At 38.2% G+C, this 23,207-nt stretch overlaps 1 protein-coding gene and 1 long non-coding RNA gene across 2 annotated transcripts in view; one reads left to right on the top strand and one right to left on the bottom strand.

Annotated features, from left to right (window-relative positions):
• LOC138947573 (carbohydrate sulfotransferase 11-like) overlaps nt 1–14,835 on the bottom strand; it is a 31,358-nt gene extending 16,523 nt beyond the window's left edge. The window contains exon 1 of the mRNA XM_070319060.1: nt 14,426–14,835. Within this exon, the coding sequence (XP_070175161.1) occupies nt 14,426–14,439 (14 nt within the window). The 5' untranslated portion in view covers nt 14,440–14,835. The remainder of the gene's footprint in view (nt 1–14,425) is intronic.
• A 918-nt stretch (nt 14,836–15,753) lies between these two features.
• Nucleotides 15,754–18,216, top strand: LOC138946686 (uncharacterized). Its single transcript, XR_011449411.1, has 3 exons — nt 15,754–15,945; nt 16,231–16,329; nt 17,376–18,216. It is a non-coding gene; the product is annotated as an uncharacterized lncRNA (long non-coding RNA).
• The last annotated feature ends 4,991 nt before the right edge of the window (nt 18,217–23,207 follow it).

Here is a 23,207-nt window from a genome sequence, read left to right as displayed (position 1 = left end):
TCATCAATATGTTCTCTATACAAGCTCTCATCAAGTTTTCTTGAGTGATTGTGCTTAAACAAAACGCCTAAAATTCAAACAAAAACACTGCTTAGTGCAGAAAGCATTCACAACCATAACTAAACTAATCTGTTTTTAGTACGCTTCTGATTCTTTTCTATAATACAATTTTAGCCAGCATACATTCACACCGCTTTCGCCCTCTGGGTACAAAATAGGGCCTAACAACAGTCTCAGTGGGTACGTATATTGGGCGTAACGTGTCTCCACACGACTCGAGTGGCAAAGAACATACCCTGCAATTCCCGTCTCAGTCAGTGAAGCCGTTTTGTCATCATACCCGGCCACAGACAGACACACAGACACACAGAAACCAGCTTTTTTTTTCTTTTTTTTTCTTCCTTTTTTTCTTTTTCTTTTTTAAGATCAGACTTTTTTTTGGTCCCATCAGCGGGTACTATTCGGAAAGGTTTTTATTTTTATTGTGATGTCGACTTCTGTAAACTTATAACCCTTTCACTTGCACTCTCTCTCTTTCTTGATAACTTTCTTTCTCTTCCGTCTGCGTGCTTGTTTGGAATGTGTTATACAATATGTTTTTTCAGTTACACACAAAATGTACATTGTTTTTTTACTGGACATTCTTTTTTCCTTTTACAATTACTTCTCCTTCTTTCTCTCTCTCTCTCTCTCTCTCTCTCTCTCTCTCTCTCTCTCTCTCCCACACTTTTTCTCTCTCCCCCCTCTGTCTCTCTCACTCTTCCTCTTCGCCCCCTCCCTCTCTATTCCTTCCCTCCCCCTCTCTCCCCCCACCCCATCCATATCTCACCCTCTCTCTCTCCCTCAGTCTCCTCTTGCCCACCCTCTCTCTCTCTCTCCCTCCATGCCTCTCACCCTCTCTCTCTCTCTCCCTCCATGCCTCTCACCCTCTCTCTATTCCCCTCCTCTCCTCTCGCCTCTCACTCTCTGTCTAAAGTGTACTGCACCGTTAATGGAAAATAGTCGTTCACTCGCAGACTGACATTTGCATGGCGTTTACAGTTTCTTCTTTTGATTACTGACACTTTCATACCTACACGCTCATAGCTATACTCACATCCATGCTCACACATAAACCAACACACGTACTTAATCGCATCCGGCCTATACACTCACACACACACTTTTTCCATGCTATTTCTTCATTTCTTTATCTCTCTCTCAGTTATTGATATAAATGTTTACTTGGCTCATTCACTTTCTTATTGTTCCTTCCGTCATCATGTCTCCTTTTTTATATTTAGTCAAGTTTTGACTAAATGTTTTAACGTAGAGGGGGAATCGAGACGAGGGTCGTGGTGTATGTGCGTGCGTGCGTGCGTGTGTGTCTGTCTGTCTGTGTGTGTGTAGAGCGATTCAGACTAAACTACTGGACCGATCTTTATGAAATTTGACATGAGAGTTCCTGGGTATGAAATCCCCATACGTTTTTTTCATTTTTTTGATAAATGTCTTTTATGACGTCATATCCGGCTTTTCGTGAAAGTTGAGGCGGCACTGTCACGCTCTCATTTTTCAACCAAATTGGTTGAAATTTTGGTCAAGTAATCTTCGACAAAGCCCGGACTTCGGTATTGCATTTCAGCTTGGTGGCTTAAAAATTAATTAATGACTTTGGTCATTAAAAATCTGAAAATTGTAAAAAAAAATAAAAATTTATAAAACGATCCAAATTTACGTTCATCTTATTTTCCATCATTTTCTGATTCCAAAAACATATAAATATGTTATATTTGGATTAAAAACAAGCTCTGAAAATTAAATATATAAAAATTATTATCAAAATTAAATTGTCGAAATCAATTCAAAAACACTTTCATCTTATTCCTTGTCGGTTCCTGATTCCAAAAACATATAGATATGATATGTTTGGATTAAAAACACGCTCAGAAAGTTAAAACAAAGAGAGGTACAGAAAAGCGTGCTATCCTTCTTAGCGCAACTACTACCCCGCTCTTCTTGTCATTTTTATATTTAGTCAAGTTTTGACTAAATATTTTAACATCGAGGGGGAATCGAAACGAGGGTCGTGGTGTATGTGCGTGTGTGCGTGTGTGTTCTGTGTGTGTGTCTGTGTGTGTGTGTGTGTAGAGCGATTCCGACTAAACTACTGGACCGATCTTTATGAAATTTGACATGAGAGTTCCTGGGTATGAAATCCCCGAACGTTTTTTTCATTTTTTTGATAAATGTCTTTGATGACGTCATATCCGGCTTTTCGTGAAAGTTGAGGCGGCACTGTCACGCCCTCATTTTTCAACCAAATTGGTTGAAATTTTGGTCAAGTACTCTTCGACGAAGCCCGGGGTTCGGTATTGCATTTCAGCTTGGTGGCTTAAAAATTAATTAATGACTTTGGTCATTAAAAATCTGAAAATTGTAAAAAAAAATTAAAAATTTATAAAACGATCCAAATTTACGTTTATCTTATTCTCCATCATTTGCTGATTCCAAAAACATATCAATATGTTATATTTGGATTAAAAACAAGCTCTGAAAATTAAATATATAAAAATTATTATCAAATTTTTTTTTTCGAAATCAATTTAAAAACACTTTCATCGTATTCCTTGTCGGTTCCTGATTCCAAAAATATATAGATATGATATGTTTGGATTAAAAACACGCTCAGAAAGTTAAAACGAAGAGAGGTACAGAAAAGCGTGCTATCCTTCTTAGCGCAACGAATACCCCGCTCTTCTTGTCAATTCCACGGGCACTGCCTTTGCCACGGGCGGTGGAGTGACGATGCTACGAGTATACGGTCTTGCTGCGTTCAGTTTCATTCTGTGAGTTCGACAGCTACTTGACTAAATATTGTATTTTCGCCTTACGCGACTTGTTTTTACATGTTATTGTTTGCTTTTGCGAAACATTACGTTTGAAGCGCCAATGTAGTGTCTTGCTTGGAGAGCATTTTGAGATCTCATTTTTAGTGTGGCAGATAAATAACGTTGAAAAGGAACAAGCATGCGCTGCGTGTCAGTTACGCGACACAATGAGAACTTCTTACAACAGGCAAATGTCGATCTACTTAGTCGTATCTAAATACGAACTTAACATGAACTTTGTGTAACCAAGACCCGAGTGACTCTGAGGTTAAAAAAGGGATTCATTTCAGCCGTTGTATGTAACACAGGGACACACTGGTTAATTCTCCTCCACAACAAACAATTGATTTACATGGTAATATATTTTAAGTTGAGGCATTATACAACCAGTTTTTAGTTTCAAGTTATTCATATGTTATGCTTGTATAAAGGGACAAAACAGAAAACCTAATGCTTATTTCATACGCATTCTGTGCCCTTCTTGTTCTTTATGTGTATATTACTTGAATGACTACTGTATTATTGTTTTATTTAGTAAAATGATACTATTGAAGTATGTGTATGTTGATTGGATTGAGATTATATTCTAAGATAGGCAGAAAGATAGGCAGAAAAGGGTCTACCTGTATTAAAGTAAATTGAATGAAATTTAGTTTCAAGTAAATGCATTTTCCACAAAACTAGACATACGCCTATCCGCTGCAAAAAGGCAAACAAACACAATACAAGTGTTGTTTTGTCATTGTGAAAAGTTTGTGGAATTCACATTTCGCCAATAATTGTTTTTACCATTTAACTATAGCAAAACACAAAATCGAATGAAAGAGTCTTCTCCGGGTGGATCTTTTATGCATTTTCCACTCATGTGTAGTTTCTCTTTGAAAGTATAAACAGTAAGTCAAATGTTATAGGAGGGACAGCCTTTTTTTTAGGACAGCAGATCCCTTTTTTATTGCAGTAGTACAACTAAGTATGCAAAAATAAGGTTAATGATAAAGAAACGCTTTGCAACGAAATCGGGTCAATATCATCAAAGCTGCACTTTGTCTTCTTAATATTTCATTCAGATACTGTCAAAAGGACGTGATTGCATTGCAAGTTAAGTTCACCAAAAGTGGGAGAACACCGGGGTTATAAACTCTACAAGACCGCATTCAGTGTAATAGAAGCTTCGTCTGTGTGCTAAATGGTGGCCTTAAAAGGTGGTCGTCTACATTTTTGCTTTTTATATTTAGTCAAGTTTTGACTAAATATTTTAACATCGAGGGGGAATCGAAACGAGGGTCGTGGTGTATGTGCGTCTGTCTGTCTGTCTGTCTGTGTGTGTGTGTGTGTGTGTGTGTAGAGCGATTCAGACTAAACTACTGGACCGATCTTTATGAAATTTGACATGAGAGTTCCTGGGTATGAAATCCCCGAACATTTTTTTTCATTTTTATGATAAATGTCTTTGATGACGTCATATCCGGCTTTTCGTGAAAGTTGAGGTGGCACTGTCACGCCCTCATTTTTCAACCAAATTGGTTGAAATTTTGGTCAAGTAATCTTCGACGAAGCCCGGACTTCGGTATTGCATTTCAGCGTGGTGGCTTAAAAATTAATTAATGACTTTGGTCATTAAAAATCTGAAAATTGTAAAAAAAAATAAAAATTTATAAAACGATCCAAATTTACGTTTATCTTATTCTCCATCATTTGCTGATTCCAAAAACATATAAATATGTTATATTCGGATTAAAAACAAGCTCTGAAAATTAAATATATAAAAATTATTATCAAAATTATTTTTTCGAAATCAATTTAAAAACACTTTCATCTTATTTCTTGTGGGTTCCTGATTCCAAAAATATATAGATATGATATGTTTGGATTAAAAACACGCTCAGAAAGTTAAAACGAAGAGAGGTACAGAAAAGCGTGCTATCCTTCTCAGCGCAACGAATACCCCGCTCTTCTTGTCAATTCCACGGGCACTGCCTTTGCCACGGGCGGTGGAGTGACGATGCTACGAGTATACGGTCTTGCTGCGTTGCGTTGCGTTCAGTTTCATTCTGTGAGTTCGACAGCTACTTGACTAAATATTGTATTTTCGCCTTACGCGACTTGTTTTACATTTAGTCAAGTGTGTGTGTGTGTGTGTGTGTGTGTGTGTGTGTGTGTGTGTGTGCGTGTGTGTGTGTTTGTTTGTCTGTCTGTCTGTTTGACTGTCTGTCTGTCTGTCTGTCTGTCTGTCTGTGTCTGTGTGTCTGTGCGTGTGTGTGTGTAGAGCGATTCAGAATAAACTACTGGACCGATCTTTATGAAATTTTACATGCAAGTTTCTGGGTATGATATCCCCAGACTTGTTTTTCATTTTTTCAATAAATGTCTTTTATGACGTCATATCCGGCTTTTTGTAAAAGTTGAGGCGGCACTGTCACACCTCTATTTTTCAATCAAATTGATTGAAATTTTGGCCAAGCAATCTTCGACGAAGGCCAGACTTCGTTATTGCATTTCAGCATGGAGGCTTAAAAATTAATTGATGACTTTGGTCATTAAAAATAAAAAAAATTGTAATTAAAATTATTTTTTTTATAAAACGATCCAAAATTACTTTTATTTTATTCTTTATTATGTTCTGATTCCAAAAACATATAAATATGTTATATTCGGATTAAAAACAAGCTCTGAAAATTACAAATTAAAAAATTATGATTAAAATTAAATTTCCGAAATCGTTTTAAAAACAATTTCATCTTATTCCTTGTCAGTTCCTGATTCCAAAAACATATATATATATATAATATGTTTGGATTAAAAACACGCTCAGAAAGTTAAAACGAAGAGAGGTACAGTAAAGCGTGCTATGCAGAACAGCGCAACCGCTACCGCGCTAAACAGGCTCGTCACTTTCACTGCCTTTTGCACTAGCGGCGGACTTCGGTCATTGTGAAAAAATGCAGTGCGTTCAGTTTCATTCTGTGAGTTCCACAGCTTGACTAAATGTAGTAATTTCGCCTTACGCGACTTGTTACATTTAGTCAAGTTTTGACTAAATGTATTAACGTAGAGGGGGGAATCGAGACGAGGGTCATATGGTGTATGTGTGTCTCTGTGTGTGTGTAGAGCGATTCAGACTAAACTACTAGACCGATCTTTATGAAATTTGACATGAGAGTTCCTGGGTATGAAATCCCCGAACGTTTTTTTCATTTTTTTGATAAATGTCTTTGATGACGTCATATCCGGCTTTTCGTGAAAGTTGAGGCGGCACTGTCACGCCCTTATTTTTCAACCAAATTGGTTGAAATTTTGGTCAAGTAATCTTCGACGAAGCCCGGACTTCGGTATTGCATTTCAGCGTCATTAAAAATCTGAAAATTGTAAATAAAAAAAAAATTGTTTTATAAAACGATGCAAATTTACGTTCATCTTATTCTCCATCATTTTCTGATTCCAGAAAGCATATCAATATGTTATATTTTGGAATCAGAAAATGATGGAGAATAAGATGAACGTAAATTTGGATCGTTTTATAAAAAAATTTTTTTTTTACAATTTTCAGATTTTTAATGACCAAAGTCATTAATTAATTTTTAAGCCAGCAAGCTGAAATGCAATACCGAAGTCCGGGCTTCGTCGAAGATTACTTGACCAAAATTTCAACCAATTTGGTTGAAAAATGAGGGTGTGACAGTGCCGCCTCAACTTTCACGAAAAGCCGGATATGACGTCATCAAAGACATTTATCAAAAAAATGAAAAAAACGTTCGGGGATTTCATACCCAGGAACTCTCATGTCAAATTTCATAAAGATCGGTCCAGTAGTTTAGTTTTAAATCGCTATACACACACAGACACACACACACGCACATACACCACGACCCTCGTCTCGATTCACATCTACGTTAAAACATTTAGTCAAAACTTGACTAAATGTAAACAGGTCGCGTAAGGCGAAAATACAACATTTAGTCAAGTAGCTGTCGAACTCACAGAATGAAACTGAACGCAATGCCATTTTTCAGCAAGACCGTATACTCGTAGCATCGTCAGTCCACCGCTCATGGCAAAGGCAGTGAAATTGACAAGAAGAGCGGGGTAGTAGTTGCGCTAAGAAGGATAGCACGCTTTTCTGTACCTGAGCGTGTTTTTAATCCAAACATATCATATCTATATGTTTTTGGAATCAGGAACCGACAAGGAATAAGATGAAAGTGTTTTTAAATTGATTTCGACAATTTAATTTTGATACTAATTTTTATATATTTAATTTTCAGAGCTTGTTTTTAATCCAAATATAACATATTTATATGTTTTTGGAATCAGAAAATGATGGAGAATAAGATGAACGTAAATTTGGATCGTTTTATAAATTTGTATTTTTTTTATACAATTTTCAGATTTTTAATGACCAAAGTTATTAATTAATTTTAAAGCCAGCAAGCTGAAATGCAATACCGAAGTCCGGGTTTCGTCGAAAATTACTTGACCAAAATTTCAACCAATTTGGTTGAAAAATGAGAGCGTGACAGTGCCGCCTCAACTTTCACGAAAAGCCGGATATGACGTCATAAAAGACATTTATCAAAAAAATGAGAAAAAAAACGTCTGGGGATTTCATACCCAGGAACTCTCATGTCAAATTTCATAAAGATCGGTCCAGTAGTTTAGTCGGAATCGCTCTACACACACACACAGACAGACACACACACACACACACGCACGCACGCACATACACCACGACCCTCGTCTCGATTCCCCCTCTACGTTAAAACATTTAGTCAAAACTTGACTAAATGTAACAAGTCGCGTAAGGCGAAAATACAACATTTAGTCAAGTAGCTGTCGAACTCACAGAATGAAACTGAACGCAATGCAACGCAGCAAGACCGTATACTCGTAGCATCGTCAGTCCACCGCTCACGGCATGGGCAGTGAAACTGACAAGAAGAGCGGGGTAGTAGTTGCGCTAAGAAGGATAGCACGCTTTTCTGTACCTCTCTTCGTTTTAACTTTCTGAGCGTGTTTTTAATCCAAACATATCATATCTATATGTTTTTGGAATCAGGAACCGACAAGGAATAAGATGAAAGTGTTTTTAAATTGATTTCGACAATTTAATTTTGATAATAATTTTTATATATTTAATTTTCAGAGCTTGTTTTTAATCCGAATATAACATATTTATATGTTTTTGGAATCAGCAAATGATGGAGAATAAGATAAACGTAAATTTGGATCGTTTTTTAAAAAACATATTTTTTTTACAATTTTCAGATTTTTAATGACCAAAGTCATTAATTAATTTTTAAGCCACCACGCTGAAATGCAATACCGAAGTCCGGGCTTCGTCGAACATTACCCGACCAAAATTTCAACTAATTTGGTTGAAAAATGAGGGCGTGACAGTACCGCCTCAACTTTCACGAAAAGCCGGATATGACGTCATCAAAGACATTTTTTTTAAAAATGAAAAAAACTGTCGGGGATTTCATACCCAGGAACTCTCATGTCAAATTTCATAAAGATCGGTCCAGTAGTTTAGTCTGAATCGCTCTACACACACACACACAGACAGACACACACACACACACACGCACATACACCACGACCCTCGTCTCGATTCCCCCCTCTACGTTAAAACATTTAGTCAAAACTTGACTAAATGTAAAAATGAAAGCAACCACGCATGCATAGAGAAAAGCGTGTTTTAACTGTGTGTTTTCTGTTTGTACACATAATTTCTCATTTACATGCTTTACCTTAAACCAGAGACAATAAACAATTTGTTTCTAATTAATAGAACGTCAGACTAACGAAATCTCAAAACAACATGATTTCCAAAAATAATTTCCAGTGTTAATCGTGAATCGGTTTTTTTAAAAATGCTTACGCACATCTTTGCGATTAAAATAATATGATTAATCTTCTTCATATTTTTGCTGTTACTTTTAATACCAAAAAGCACATCTGTAACATTCAACCTAATTCTTTTGCCAATGTTTACTAAAATGTACATTTCAATATATTTCCAAAACCTGAGCACGGTTGGGCATTCAAAGAAAAAATGCTCCAATACATCAAGTTCATCCTCAAAAACACTGTTGAAATAAGGTCTGTCTCATACAACACACACCGAGTCAGCGCAACTGATTTCTTTGCATAGCGTTTACCAAGAAGGGAAGAGGGGAACATACAAGCAAACAGAGAGTAACTGGGGTATTTAGAGAGAGAGAGAGAGAGAGGGAGAGAGAGAGAGAGAGAGAGAGAGAGAGAGAGAGAGAGAGAGAGAGAGAGAGAGAGAGAGAGAGAGATTTGGTGACCAGTGAGTAGTTAATTGCGTCGTGTATAAAAATCACTGATTGTTTGTGTATTTTCTTACAGGTGTAAACAATGGATACAAAACTGCAGACGTGAGGATCTGATAGGCAAGACAGCGTCGTATCTTCATGCAAACTGTTGCCTTTGTTCTGAACACTTTGAAGCAAGTCAGTTCATGAATCCCTCCAGCAAAACCTGTCGGCTTATTTGGTTGTCAGTACCCACCCTCTTTGATGTACCCAACCCACCACCAACACTGACAAGTAAACGACCACTGCCAAAACGACAGACATTGCCAGAGAAATGTTCACGCAAAAACATTTGCGCAGAACCTCTTGAGACTGTGGAAGGTAAACCACTTACATTGTGTGTGTGTGTGTGTGTGTGTGTGTGTGTGTGTGTGTGTGTGTGTGTGTGTGTCTGTGTGTGTGTGTGAGGGGGATGTTCTCGTGTGTCCTTCTGGAATCTGCAAGCTGAGCTCCTACGTGGTGAATTTGTATCTAAACATCAGGTTGCACTTTGCAATAAAGGAAAACAACAGGAGCTTTGCAGCAGCTTCAGGAAGAAAGAACAGAAAAATGCTTAAACTCCAACACCTGTATACCTGTAATTTTCTGTTCCCATAGACGTTATGTACATAATCAACTAGCTTTTGACAAATTGATTTCTAGTACTGTCCCTTTTTGTGACTTTACAACTGCAGCTGTGTATTGTGTGACAGTTACAACATGTGAATTGTGCGTCATTTAGAATCAATGGATACAACACTGAATGTGTAAATACTGTGGAAATACGAGGTTTCTTCACCAGCCTAAACTGACGTGAGTACAACACTGATTTAAATACTTCATTAGCACTAAGTGACAAATCCCATTACTTTCAATAGTCACTGATAGTATGTTCATAAAGCAAATGTATGAAGATAAGTCTGTGAGTTTCTGTCTGCATATTTAGTCTTTTTTACTGTCTGTATCTCTTCAAACACTGCATGAGCGCGAGTGAAATAGTTTTCACATGCTGGAAACAGTATGACCAGTGTGTTTTCTTCCCAGAAACAAATAAAACAGTCTTTTCGATAGTTATCCAAGTAGCCGAAAACAAAAACAGTCCGTCACTCCTCTATTCCTCCTTGCGCCGTGGCAACGTTTTACTCGGTCAAGCCGTTGCGGTATTGTAGGATCGGGGCCGGCTGCTCGCATCACTATCGCTAGTAGTGCAGAGAAGGCAGTGCCCCCTCTTTCCGTATAAGCTCTTTGGTCGGACCTAGTTCTGTCGCTCTGGGTTCAAATGCCGCCTTAAACAAGTTTTTTTTCTATTATATTTTGTTTCATTAATCTTTTTCCTTTTAGGGCCCTGCAGTTGCATTCAGGCTGCAACGACCGGTTTTTGCCTCTGTGTTATTTTTTGTTATTTGCCAAAGAAACCTTCCTATGCTTTGAAAAAAAAATCAAATCATGTCTTGACTTTCAAATGTACACGCCTGTGTGTGCGTGTGTCACTGAGTGTGTGCGTGTGTCACTGAGTGTGTGTGTGTGTGTGTGTGTGTGTGTGTGTGTGTGTGTGTGTGTGGGTGTGTGTGCGGTGTGTGTGTGTCTGTGTGCGTGGTGTGTGTACCACGGTGTATGTAAGAGAGAGAGAGAGAGAGAGGGGGAGAGAGAGAGACTGAAAGAGAGAGAGAGAGAGAGAGAGAGAGAGAGAGAGAGAGAGAGAGAGAGAGAGATGGTGGCCCACCCCCTGTCGCCGTCGCCGATAAGTCCTGCACGTGTACGGTTTTTTTTAGGTCGCGCCATTTCACGCGCACTTGGTCTGCTATATATGCCCAGACAGTGTCTTTATGTTTTATAGTAAGGCTGCTCTGACATTTGCTCAGAATAATATTTCTTTCCTTAAAAACTTCTGTCAACAGCACAGCAAGTTCACTGTCAGTAAATGATGCAGAACGTCCCACCGTAGCTACTTTCATTTTGGGCACACGTGCCTTGCCTTTTCTGTTGACTGCCATGTTTACAGAAACGTGCGCATGCGTATTACTAGGGATTCCCTCAATTTCCGCGACCTTGACCTTAATACTCTCGATGTCACTACTTCGGCGTTGAAGTCAGTTCATGCATAGTGAACAGTTAGGAAGTTAACTTCGGGAGTTCCCACTTCAGAAAGGGGCCTCTACTTCCAGTGTTTCTTACTTCTCGTTCATGCATACGGGTCCAGAGGGCACGCACCTACGACGAGAATCGTGTATGCCAATTGAAATGCATATATTTTGAAATAAGGGGAATCATAGCATATTTCACTGTAAAGTGTCTCACTCTAATACCTTCTGGTTTCATGGTGTATTTGGTTAAGTGAATTGCAGATATTAAGGCTTTTTGAAAATGACAGCTATACATATATTTTATTAAAACTGAAACTGGTGGAGTGAAAACCAGACATGTTCTGAAGAAGTACTAAAATCATGTATGGGCTTGAACTTCACAGTTTGCGTGTTATCTTTTAAAGAAAACCCGTTGTCATCGCTAACAATGACCTAATTTACAAATACATATCGGTCGGTCATAGTCGCGTTTTTTTTTTTTAGAGAGGTAGTATACACAATGTTGTTTTGTACGTTTAAATTACATGTCCCTTATTTCAGTCATATATCAATTAATAAGTAAATGCGCATACCTTTATTAAACGTTACTTTCACTTTAAGATCGCTTCTAACATTTAGTATAATTTCTGACAAATGCACGCTGTGTAATAATTTGATAACATTATTGACGTCATGTGGTAAAATCGGAAAGTTGAATTATTTTGCGATAGCAAAATCCTTTTACAATGATCACTTTCCTTTTATAACGAGGTGATCTTTAATGTTATGGGTAAAAATCTAACAGATTGAACCAAATTATCCCTTTTCAAGCCTGTGTAAGTGTAAACTCTTTTTCACTTAGACCCGGTTTGGTTTTCAGAGTTGATTCAGAATAATAATAATAATAATAATAATGGAAACTTATAGAGCGCTTACCTAGAAGCTCTAAGCGCTTTACAATGACATTGCTATACACATTGTACAAAACCAAAATACAGAATCATCCATTATATAATGTATATGACTGTTGTTTTCCTCAGTAAATTAACAATTGTTGATGTTAAATCATTCTAGCTGTGAGAATGAACAATTTTCAAGATGTTTCTGATTGCGGTTTTAACCAGGCGTTCGGTTACCTGTACATATCGATTGAGAAAATGGCATTTCCTGTTTTGTCGTCCGCATGTTATACAGATGTTGTTAAAAATAAAACTGTGTATACGAATTAGACATTTTACTTGCTGTCTGATGGCAACAATCTTTAGCTTTCGTGTAAGGTATAATTTGCTTATATCCGTATGCAGTCAAGCCGTATATGACTTATTTTGTAACCTACCCCCTGCGTCATGGCTGCAATTTTGCAGAATATGGGTTATGTTACGAAAACGCTTCTCATTCTTAGGTTGGTTTGTTTGTTTGTTTGTTTGCTTAACGCCCAGCCGACCACGAAGGGCCATATCAGGGCGGTGCTGCTTTGACATATAACGTGCGCCACATACAAGACAGAAGTCGCAGCACAGGCTTCATGTCTCACCTAGTCACATTATTCTGACACTGGACCAACCAGTCCTAGCACTAACCCCATAATGTCAGACGCCAGGCGGAGCAGCCACTAGATTGCCAATTTTAAGGTCTTAGGTATGACTCGGCCGGGGTTCGAACCCACGACCTCCCGATCACGGGGCGGACGCCTTACCACTAGGCCAACCGTGCCGGTTCATCATCATTCTTAGGTTGTTGGGTTTAGCCATTTGTCGTTTACCGAACTGTGGCTGCAAATAAAACGAACTTTCCAAAAAACATAATATCTAATGTGACCACCCAAAGTAACCCTCCCACTATAGCCAGCCAGGTGACTATATATATATGTTTTTGGAATCAGGAATTAATAAAGAATATGATGAAATCATTTTTGGATCGATTACTAAATTTTTAATCGTAGTACCTATTAAGCTTTTTTCGTTAATTGTGAACACATTTTAAACATAATATACCTATATATTTTTAGATTCAGAATTCAATGATGCAATCATTGTAAATCTGTTTCCGAAATATTCGATTTTAATGACAACTTTAATGAGCAAACTCAAAAATTATGTTTTATGCTTCCGAGCTGAAATGCAATCTCATAGTCCGGACTTTGTCAAGGATTTCTTGCCTAAAATTTCAATCAATTAGGTTGAAAAATGAGAGTGTGACAGTGCGGCCTCAACTTTCACAAAAACGCGAATATGACGTCATCAAAGACATTTATCGATAAATGAAAAAACTGTCCGGGGATATCATACCCAGGAACTCTGATGAGAAATTTCATGAAGATCGGTCCAGTAGTTTTCTCTGAATCGCTCTACACACACACTCGCGCACATACATACGCACACACATACACCACGACCCTCGTCTCGATTCCCCGTCTATGTTAAAACATTTAGTCAAAAAAAGAGCAAGAAGATTGGACAGTTAGTCTAAGCGATGAATATTTCATAATGACAGCTTTGAGGTTCAAAAAGCGATTCTAAAAATACAGCGTCAAAAGTTGTCAAAAAGATGTCAAATTTTAATGATCCCTTTATTGCAATAAAGAGGTTGACGGTGACAAAATTACGTCGCACAATGATTCTATGATGTTCAAAGTACCTAAAAATGCTGAGAACAACAAAAAAAACACGTTTTAGGACCAACATTTTGTGTCATCTCTGGCCTTAAGTTCATACCCTGATTAGTAGTAGTAGTAGTATAAGAAGTAGAAGTAGTAGTAGTAGAAGAAATAGTAGTAGAAGAAATAGTAGTAGAAGAAATAGTAATAGTAGTAGAAGTAGTAGCAGTGGTAGTAAAAGTAGTAGTAGAAAAAGAAGTCGCGTTAGTAGTGGTTGAAGTAGAAGAAATTGTAGTAGTAATAATAGTAGTAGTAGTAGTAGTAGTGGTAGTAGTAGTATAAGTAGTAGTATATAGTGCCTGTGTGTGTCCGCGCGTGTGTTTGTGATAATGTTTTACAGTGCAATGTGTTATTCATTGATATGTGTATGATTGCACTTAAAATAATGTTATGTTGTTGTATTTTCTTCTAATGACTGTAGAGCGCTTTGTGCAGGGCTACTCCCTGGATACATGCGCTTTATACATATTATGCATTATTATTATTAGTAGTAGTAGTAGAAGTAGAAGTAGTAGTACTTACAATGGAGGTGTCATTGTTCAGCCCTGGTCTTCCAAGCACTAAGGGCGAAGACAGCTCTCTAGGCGATGAGGTTTTCCTCTTTTCTTTTCCCTGCTTGCTAGCTAGCTACCCAGGGACACAGCGTTTCTAACATTCATGTAGTCGTTTATAACTGAGGTTGAAAAATTCGCTTCATGACGAGACAAGTATAAATGCCATTCACCCAAAATGAAAACTTCGCTGACGTCTGCTCGCGTTGTACGGATTAGCTGTTCCATTATCTCTTCTCCTCCCCTTGTTGCTTCCTAGTTCTTCAGTTGTTTCTAGTTTTCCGTTGATGTTATCTTTTGGTCTTCTTCATAAGAAGCCTTGTTCAAAATTACAAAAACTCAAACTTCTTTTTGTTGCATACGAATGAACTAACAAGTCGCGTAAGGCGAAAATACAATATTTAGTCAAGTAGCTGTCGAACTCACAGAATGAAACTGAACGCAATGCAACGCAGCAAGACCGTATACTCGTAGTCCACCGCTCACGGCATAGGAAGTGAAATTCTGCCGTGTATTGGCAGAAGGCAGTAAGTCCAAATTTGGTAAAAATGAGATTTTTATATCATAATGCAGAGGGAAAAAAGGCGCATCTTGTGTAAAGATTTCTAAGATGTGCGATCAATATTTATGGACTTTTTGAAGAAGTAAGTCCACTAAAAAAATTTTAATCGAAGGATAAAAATCGGCAAATGGAAGCAAGTCCAGGGACTTTTGGTTTTCAGGTTTGCACTGGACTTACTTCCTTGCAAGCCTCAAAACGAGTTTGCATGGTTTAGCGTTCTATGTCCATTAGCCAATCGCGTTCACCCTTTTGTAATCCTGACAGCGATTAACCAATCAGAACTAAGCTTATTGTATCATTATTTCCCTGGCCTTTGTCGGGGGAAATGGCGATGAGAGCTGCCTACGTGTTCAACTATCTGAAGCAACAGTAAGTTGGTTTGTTTGTTTCATTTTTGTTGTTGGCAGTTTTGCGTTCCGGTCTGAAATGACTCTCTCTCAATAGGTGTATGGGAATTTACAACAACACAGATTTTCTGACTGATTTGGGTATTCCAATGTGCACTTGCATTACGGAGCTAGCAAGTAAAATGCCATCTAGTTCAAATGCCCATTTATTATAGTTTTGTTGTTCTACGCTACTTCCACCGTGACTTCTTGACTATTCACTTCTGTTCTTTTCATCATGATATTTATGGATGCATTTAGCATGTTTCTAATACAAAGAGATATTTGTTTTGATCTAGAATGAGTGACTTGTGGTTGAACAACACTAGTACTAGTCTTGAGCACTGACAGCGTGTTAGATCTAAAACTGGAGGATTGTTCTCCCGTTTTTTTGTGCTTCCAACCATTGAAATAAGTATTGTGTCCTATTATATCTGACAGAAATGTGATTCGAAGCGGGACAGGCAGCGACGACAGCTGCAGCACACAGTCTGAGGGATACTCGCCACCACTGCCCCCTTTTGCTGAAGGGCCCAAAACAAGGTATGTTTCACAGCCAAAAATAGTGTGCAACATTTTTTCATTCCTTTCTTTTCTCGGGCTGAAGAGGTATGTTTTAAAACGAGCAACATCTTGACATCACTTTCGTTACAGTAGTATTAGTATCAGCAGCAGCAGCAGTTATCGTTTGTCATTACAGTGGCCCGGAGGGGAGATGGAGGGAGGGGGTGGGGGGTGCGCGGGAGAGGAAAAGGATGATGTGAAGAAGGGTGGGGAGGAGAGTTGTCAATAAAATGTCTCACTTTTGCTGCCGTTTTCATTTGACAGATGTGTAAGCGACAAGGGCAGACAAGACCAATCCGTGGAAGAGACTGTGTTCCCCCAAACAACTCAAGGCGTTCACATCAGATTGCAAGGAACAAGCAGGTATGGTGTCGGTTTCATTCACTTATTGAAGTTAGTGCAGATTCGAGTTGTTCATTTCTTTTTGTTCACATTAAGAACTGCTAGACTCATCCCAGATATAACATTATACGTTTCTATATTGTCTATGTAGAGTATTTATTTTGAGCATAATTAAAGATCAAGAACAGAATACCCTGGATATTGTTTTTGTCAATCAGATCACTCATTGATTAAAAAAAAATGTATTTCACACCACGTAACACATTTATTTACACAAGCTGTTCCCAAGGACTGCATTTGTGTAAAAGTATAGAGTTGTGTTTGTATTGCTAAAAGTCTTTAACGCGTTTTTGTTGGGAATAAAGACTCATGTGAGCTTGTAACTTGAATCCAGGGCGGTGATATTCTCTGAAGATTCTCTGCAAGTCAATCGCACCAAACATAAAAAAGAGATATTTACTTTACCATCAATACTGTCCTGACTGTTGTCGTAATTGTTTTAACATCTGATAGAGTTCAAATCCACAAGAAAAGTACATCTTGTTACACTTAGTGAAGAATGTTTTAACACAGGCGGGAAATCGAGACGAGGGTCTATTGACTGTGTCAGTGTGTGTGTGTGTGTCTGTGTGTACATGTAGAGCGATTCAGAGAAAACTACTGGACCGATGTTAATAACACTTGACATGAGAGTTCCTTGGTATGAAATCCCAAGATTTTGTCATTGTGTCGATAAATGTCTTCGATGACGTCATATCCGGCTTTAAGTGATAGTTGAGGCGGAACTGTCACGCTCTCATTTTTCAACCAAACTTTGGTCAAGCAATCTTTGACTCAGTCCGCACTTTGGGATTGAATTTCAATTAGTTAATTAGATTGCTCATTAAAGTTGTCATTAGAAACACATTTTCACTTACCGATTAAAGTGTTGCTTTGTATACCGATTGCTTTGTATTCCGCATCTTCTCCTGATAATCGTGTTCACCCACTGTTGTCTGATCCTACGGTTATTTGTGTGGTAGCTTGTCGCCATTATAATGGGATATTGTTAACTTTTATGTTGACAGGTGCTTAATCGGTGACTGCACCATTGCTCCTCATACATACGACGATTCAACACACGTTTCCGAAACCGTCATCAAGCCCCTCCATCCTAAGTGACGCAGATGATGCCTTACCTTCTTATCTGCTCTGACCTATGTTCCTCTGATGACCAGACGACACCAGCGAGGAAGAAAAATCCAGACAGCAGGATAACAAGAGACATAGCATCAAGTACCTCCATCCTAAGGGACGCAGATGATGCCTTACCTTCTTATCTGTTCTGCTTTGAGAATGACTCTGACCTATGTTCCAACCATGGCAAGTGGCGAGACATGGTGTGCAACACAATTGCTTCACAGCCTCAGTTATTCGAACAGTGCGTGGGTACAACCATCGACGACCACCTTCGGGACATGCGACAGTTGGGCAGGTGGGCAACAGCTTGCGAACTCTACGCCATCGCAACTTGGCTCGGTCGTCACCTGTACGTGTTCTCGCCACACCCTGGGCAAGGCGTCAATGCTGCAGCGTACAGATGGCTCTGATTCCCACCCCAGGAGGAAGCTGTCGAAATTGTTGGTGGGCATGATGAGTCGGTGCATCCACGGTATATCACACTGTGTCACACTCATGCCAACCACTTCGACCGAATTCGTCCGTTGCTGGCAGGTTGCAACTGCGAGATGCAACCACCTCGGCTTGCTGGAGAAGACGCCACAATGGATCTTACTTAAATGAAAATGCCAGCAACATACGACGGTTATGGACCGACGAAGAGGAAGAGGAGTACTATATACTGACAACTTTCAGTTTGACAATAACAGATGATGAGCGCAGAGATGCAGAACGTTGGGACGAGGAGGGAGAGGGGGTGGGGGGATTGTTTGTTAGTTATCCGAACAGGCTCATGGAACAAATCTACATCCAGTTAATCGCTGTAGTAGATAATTGTCATCAGTCGGATGGCAGAATGTCAGTGAATAGTTTTAGAAGGGGTGTAGACTGTAACTGGGGGAGATGGGGTGGTAAATGAATATATACATCATATTTTGCAGGTTTGTGGTTTTGCTAGTTGAACACTCAACTACAATGTGGACACTGTGTGAATTACTATGTAATTCTACTAGCAAATGTAGCGCGCATGGTGTACAACTACAAATGATTATATAGTTCATCACACAGTTTTTAAGACTAATTAAACACATATTGTTCAAAAGTGGAACACTTCAGCTGAAAGTGAACACTGCACAATATATAGTTAACACTGGTATATTGGCGGCTTGTCAAGCCAGTTCTTTTTGTCATGCTGTTGCTTTAATGTTGTGTCCTTTGGAAATCGTTAGTCAAACTCAATAAATAAAACGTCTTATTGTCAAATCCTGGATTCTAATTCGTATTAGCAAACGAAAGCGAGAGAGACAGTGAGAAGGAAAACAAAAGTGTGTGTGTGTGTGTCTCTGTGTGTGTGTGTGTATGTGTGTGTGTGTGTGTGTGTGTGTGTACCCATGTTTCCACAGGTTTGGTTGCCTAAATCACCATAAGGCAACCATCCACACGTGGATGGCAACCTAAACTCTGGATGGCAACCTAATTGTGTGGATGGTCGCTTCATTTAACACCGTTAAATTGACTTTTTTGACGGAAAGAATGTCATAACAATGTTCAAAATGACATTCTTTCCGTCCTCTATAGGCGACGAAATAGGTCAAATTTTGTGCATTTTTTAGTGCAAAATTCTTCGATGCCGGAGCGAGTACTGCACCCAGTGCTGTTGTAGTGCAAGTGCACTAGAAAGGCACTACACCCAGTGCCGCCTCTTAGGTAACCATCCACACTTTAGGTATGTGTGTGTGTGTGTGTGTGTGTGACTGTTACAGACAAGCAGCAAGAACAAGGCGTGTGTGTGTGTGTACACGATTTCTTAGGTTTTTATTTTTATTTTAAAATAATTGCGTTCAAGTCAATATTTTTCTTGTGAATATCAAAAGAGAGTATCAGACTTGTATTAAAAATAATGGTCTTTTTAAACGATATCAATGACACAAGAACGGATTAACAATAAAGTTAATCATTAGAGAGCGACCACAGAATGATAAGCAAAACAAGGAAAAACAGGAACATTCGTATCAGTTAATCACAAAGGAAAATACAAATTGTTCACCAAGGAAGTTGTTTTTGCATTCAGAAAATCACGAAATCACTGGACGTAAAGTCACATTTGAAAAACGTTCCAAAAGCAGTGTTGCGTGTATTTCTTCTACTTTCAATTTTCTGAGAGAATAAATTAGCAGAAAGCAGAAAGTCCACTTGCTGCTTTATGCCTTTTTCTCAGCCAGATATAACGCTAGGATATAATATGGCAGAAAGCAGTAAGTCCAATGCTGCTTTTTGCCATTTTTTTTAAATAAGATTTAAGTCGGGATATAATTTGGCAGAAAGCAGTATGTCCTCTTACTGCCTTTTACCATTATTTTTAAGTGAATGAGTTTGGGGAATTAATTCGGCAAAAGGCAGTAAGTCCACAAAAATCATTATTTCTAAGTGATGAATTAAATGAGGGTTTTAATATTCATAGCAGAAACGCACAATAATGCCCTACATGTTATCAGCAAACAAAGAAATCATTTAAAGCTTTTCATTCCAAAACAGTGATGCAAACAGAAAATGTCGATTTTCTCGAAACTATGTTTCATGGACTTGCTTCCTTCTGCCTTTACACGGCAGAATTGACAAGAAGAGCGGGGTAGTAGTTGCGCTAAGAAGGATAGCACGCTTTTCTGTACCTCTCTTTGTTTTAACTTTCTGAGCGTGTTTTTAATCCAAACATATCATATCTATATGTTTTTGGAATCAGGAACCGACAAGGAATAAGATGAAAGTGTTTTTAAATGGATTTGGACAATTTAATTTTGATAATAATTTTTATATATTTAATTTTCAGAGCTTGTTTTTAATCCGAATATAACATATTTATATGTTTTTGGAATCAGCAAATGATGGAGAATAAGATAAACGTAAATTTGGATCGTTTTATAAATTTATATTCTTTTTTACAATTTTCAGATTTTTAATGACCAAAGTCATTAATTAATTTTTAAGCCACCAAGCTGAAATGCAATACCGAAGTCCGGGCTTCGTCGAAGATTACTTGACCAAAATTTCAACCAATTTGGTTGAACAATGAGGGCGTGACAGTGCCGCCTCAACTTTCACGAAAAGCCGGATATGACGTCATCAAAGACATTTATCAAACAAGTCGCGTAAGGCGAAAATACAATATTTAGTCAAGTAGCTGTCGAACTCACAGAATGAAACTGAACGCAATGCCATTTTACTCGTAGCATCGTCAGGCCACCGCTCATGGCAAAGGCAGTGAAATTGACAAGAAGAGCGGGGTAGTAGTTGCGCTAAGAAGGATAGCACGCTTTTCTGTACCTCTCTTTGTTTTAACTTTCTGAGCGTGTTTTTAATCCAAACATATCATATCTATATGTTTTTGGAATCAGGAACCGACAAGAAATAAGATGAAAGTGTTTTTAAATTGATTTGGACAATTTAATTTTGATAATAATTTTTATATATTTAATTTTCAGAGCTTGTTTTTAATCCGAATATAACATATTTATATGTTTTTGGAATCAGCAAATGATGGAGAATAAGATAAACGTAACTTTGGATCGTTTTATAAATTTTTATTTTTTTTTACAATTTTCCGTTTTTTAATGACCAAAGTCATTAATTAATTTTTAAGCCACCAAGCTGAAATGCAATACCGAACCCCGGGCTTCGTCGAAGATTACTTGACCAAAATTTGAACCAATTTGGTTGAAAAATGAGGGCGTGACAGTGCCGCCTCAACTTTCACGAAAAGCCGGATATGACGTCATCAAAGACATTTATCAAAAAAATGAAAAAAACGTTCGGGGATATCAATCCCAGGAACTCTCATGTCAAATTTCATAAAGATCGGTCCAGTAGTTTAGTCTGAATCGCTCTACACACACACACACACACACACGCACGCACACACGCACGCACATACACCACGACCCTCGTTTCGATTCCCCCTCGATGTTAAAATATTTAGTCAAAACTTGACTAAATATAAAAAATGAAAAAAACGTTCGGGGATTTCATACCCAGAAACTCTCATGTCAAATTTCATAAAGATCGGTTCAGTAGTTTAGTCTGAATCGCTCTACACACACACACACGCGCACACACACACACACGCACGCACATACACCACGACCCTCGTTTCGATTCCCCCTCGATGTTAAAATATTTAGTCAAAACTTGACTAAATATAAAAAGCTGTTTAACAGCTGTGTTGTCAAATCGAGTTTTTTTCCCAAAGTCAGTGTGGCGCCTGCGCGAAACTAATGCGCATAAAAAACGGCGTCTGCTATTAAAACCTGAGATCAACGCATCGACGCAAAAACTGTCATTTTGTAAGTTTGGAACAACAAATCAAGGTCAGAACAGCTATATAATCGCTATTGTGTTTTCAGCGGAGCAATAGGGTCCGATATTTAGACTCGAACAAGTATAATGCGACTCGTCGGCATTATACGTGGACCGCTAGGTCGAAGATCAGTGATTGTAACGTGTTGTTTTGTTATAAATTAAAGGCACACTCAGCTTCCCGTAACCCTTTTTTTTTTGACCTCAGTTGCATGCAGGATACTTCAACCCATATTTTTTGCCCGATTTTTTATTTTATTTTTTTTTAAGGCGGGGAGCATCCTTCTTCCTAGGTCTTTTTCTGTATAACATAATCAACTTTATATTATACAAAACATAAACTTCTGTCTAATGTTTAACTCTATTTCCAATAAAATACGTAAGTCTAACTTCTTCCCATACTTAAATTTTCCTATGGTCATTTTTGTTATCAAAATACAATAATTTATAATATAAATTTGATCGTTTTTTTAATTTTCATTCCAAAAACCAAATAATATATCTGTTTCATTCAAAGTTATTGTGACAAATGGATTTGTACATATTTTATTCTGAATTAATGTTTAGCATTTTCATTAAATGTGTGCAGCTTTGCTTGGCATACTTTCAATTTGCATCGTGTGGCCTGATTATTGTAAGCTCTGCTTTCATTGGTTACCTCGTTTGGAATTGACCAATGGAAGAGGAGGTTACTAAATTGGAGGAACTTTAGGTAGCCATGTTTGTTGTGTGAGTCAGAACATTCTCAATTGTCACTGAAGGAAGGTGTGTCTGTCCAAGTCTACACATCTGTAGAATGCTTCTCAACCAGCACTGAGGCCAACTGTATTTGCCTCATGCATTGACAAATCATGGTTGATTTATTGCTGTGATTACACAGGTATTTATTGATTTGTGTTTGTACGGTAGTCTTCATTGATGAAATGATTTTTGAGAATAATGTTGTGAATTGGATCAGAAGATGTGTGAGCTGTTGTCAGCCATTTTGGAAAAGAATGTTTGTATTTTCCTTTGTAATGTAGTATCTGGTAATTGGGCTGAAATGATATTGTAATAGCATAGGCTAGTTGATGGATGAATGTGGTATTATTGAGTAAGAGTGGAATTAATATTTTATGGGGAAGTTTGACTAAAATTGAGTGGTTGGAGTCAACATGGAAACTGAGTGGTTGAAAATCATGGAAAAGGATTTATGGATTCAACTTGGGAAGAAAGGATAAAATTTCAGTGTTCTTCAAGAGTCTTGTGATGGTATAAACTTTTTATACAGCACCCCGGTTGGAGCCAGGATGTCACTCCGATGTGGGAAGAGAAGAAGAAGATTTCCCCTCCTTGTCACCACTGCACTGGAAGGACAGATGCAGCGGCAAGGTTGAAACTCAGCGCAGGAG

Source organism: Littorina saxatilis, linkage group LG14 (genome assembly GCF_037325665.1).
Source record: "Littorina saxatilis isolate snail1 linkage group LG14, US_GU_Lsax_2.0, whole genome shotgun sequence".
Lineage (NCBI taxonomy): Eukaryota > Metazoa > Mollusca > Gastropoda > Littorinimorpha > Littorinidae > Littorina > Littorina saxatilis.
The sequence above is the reverse complement of the archived record's forward strand: the minus strand, read 5'-3'. Positions and strand labels throughout refer to the sequence as shown.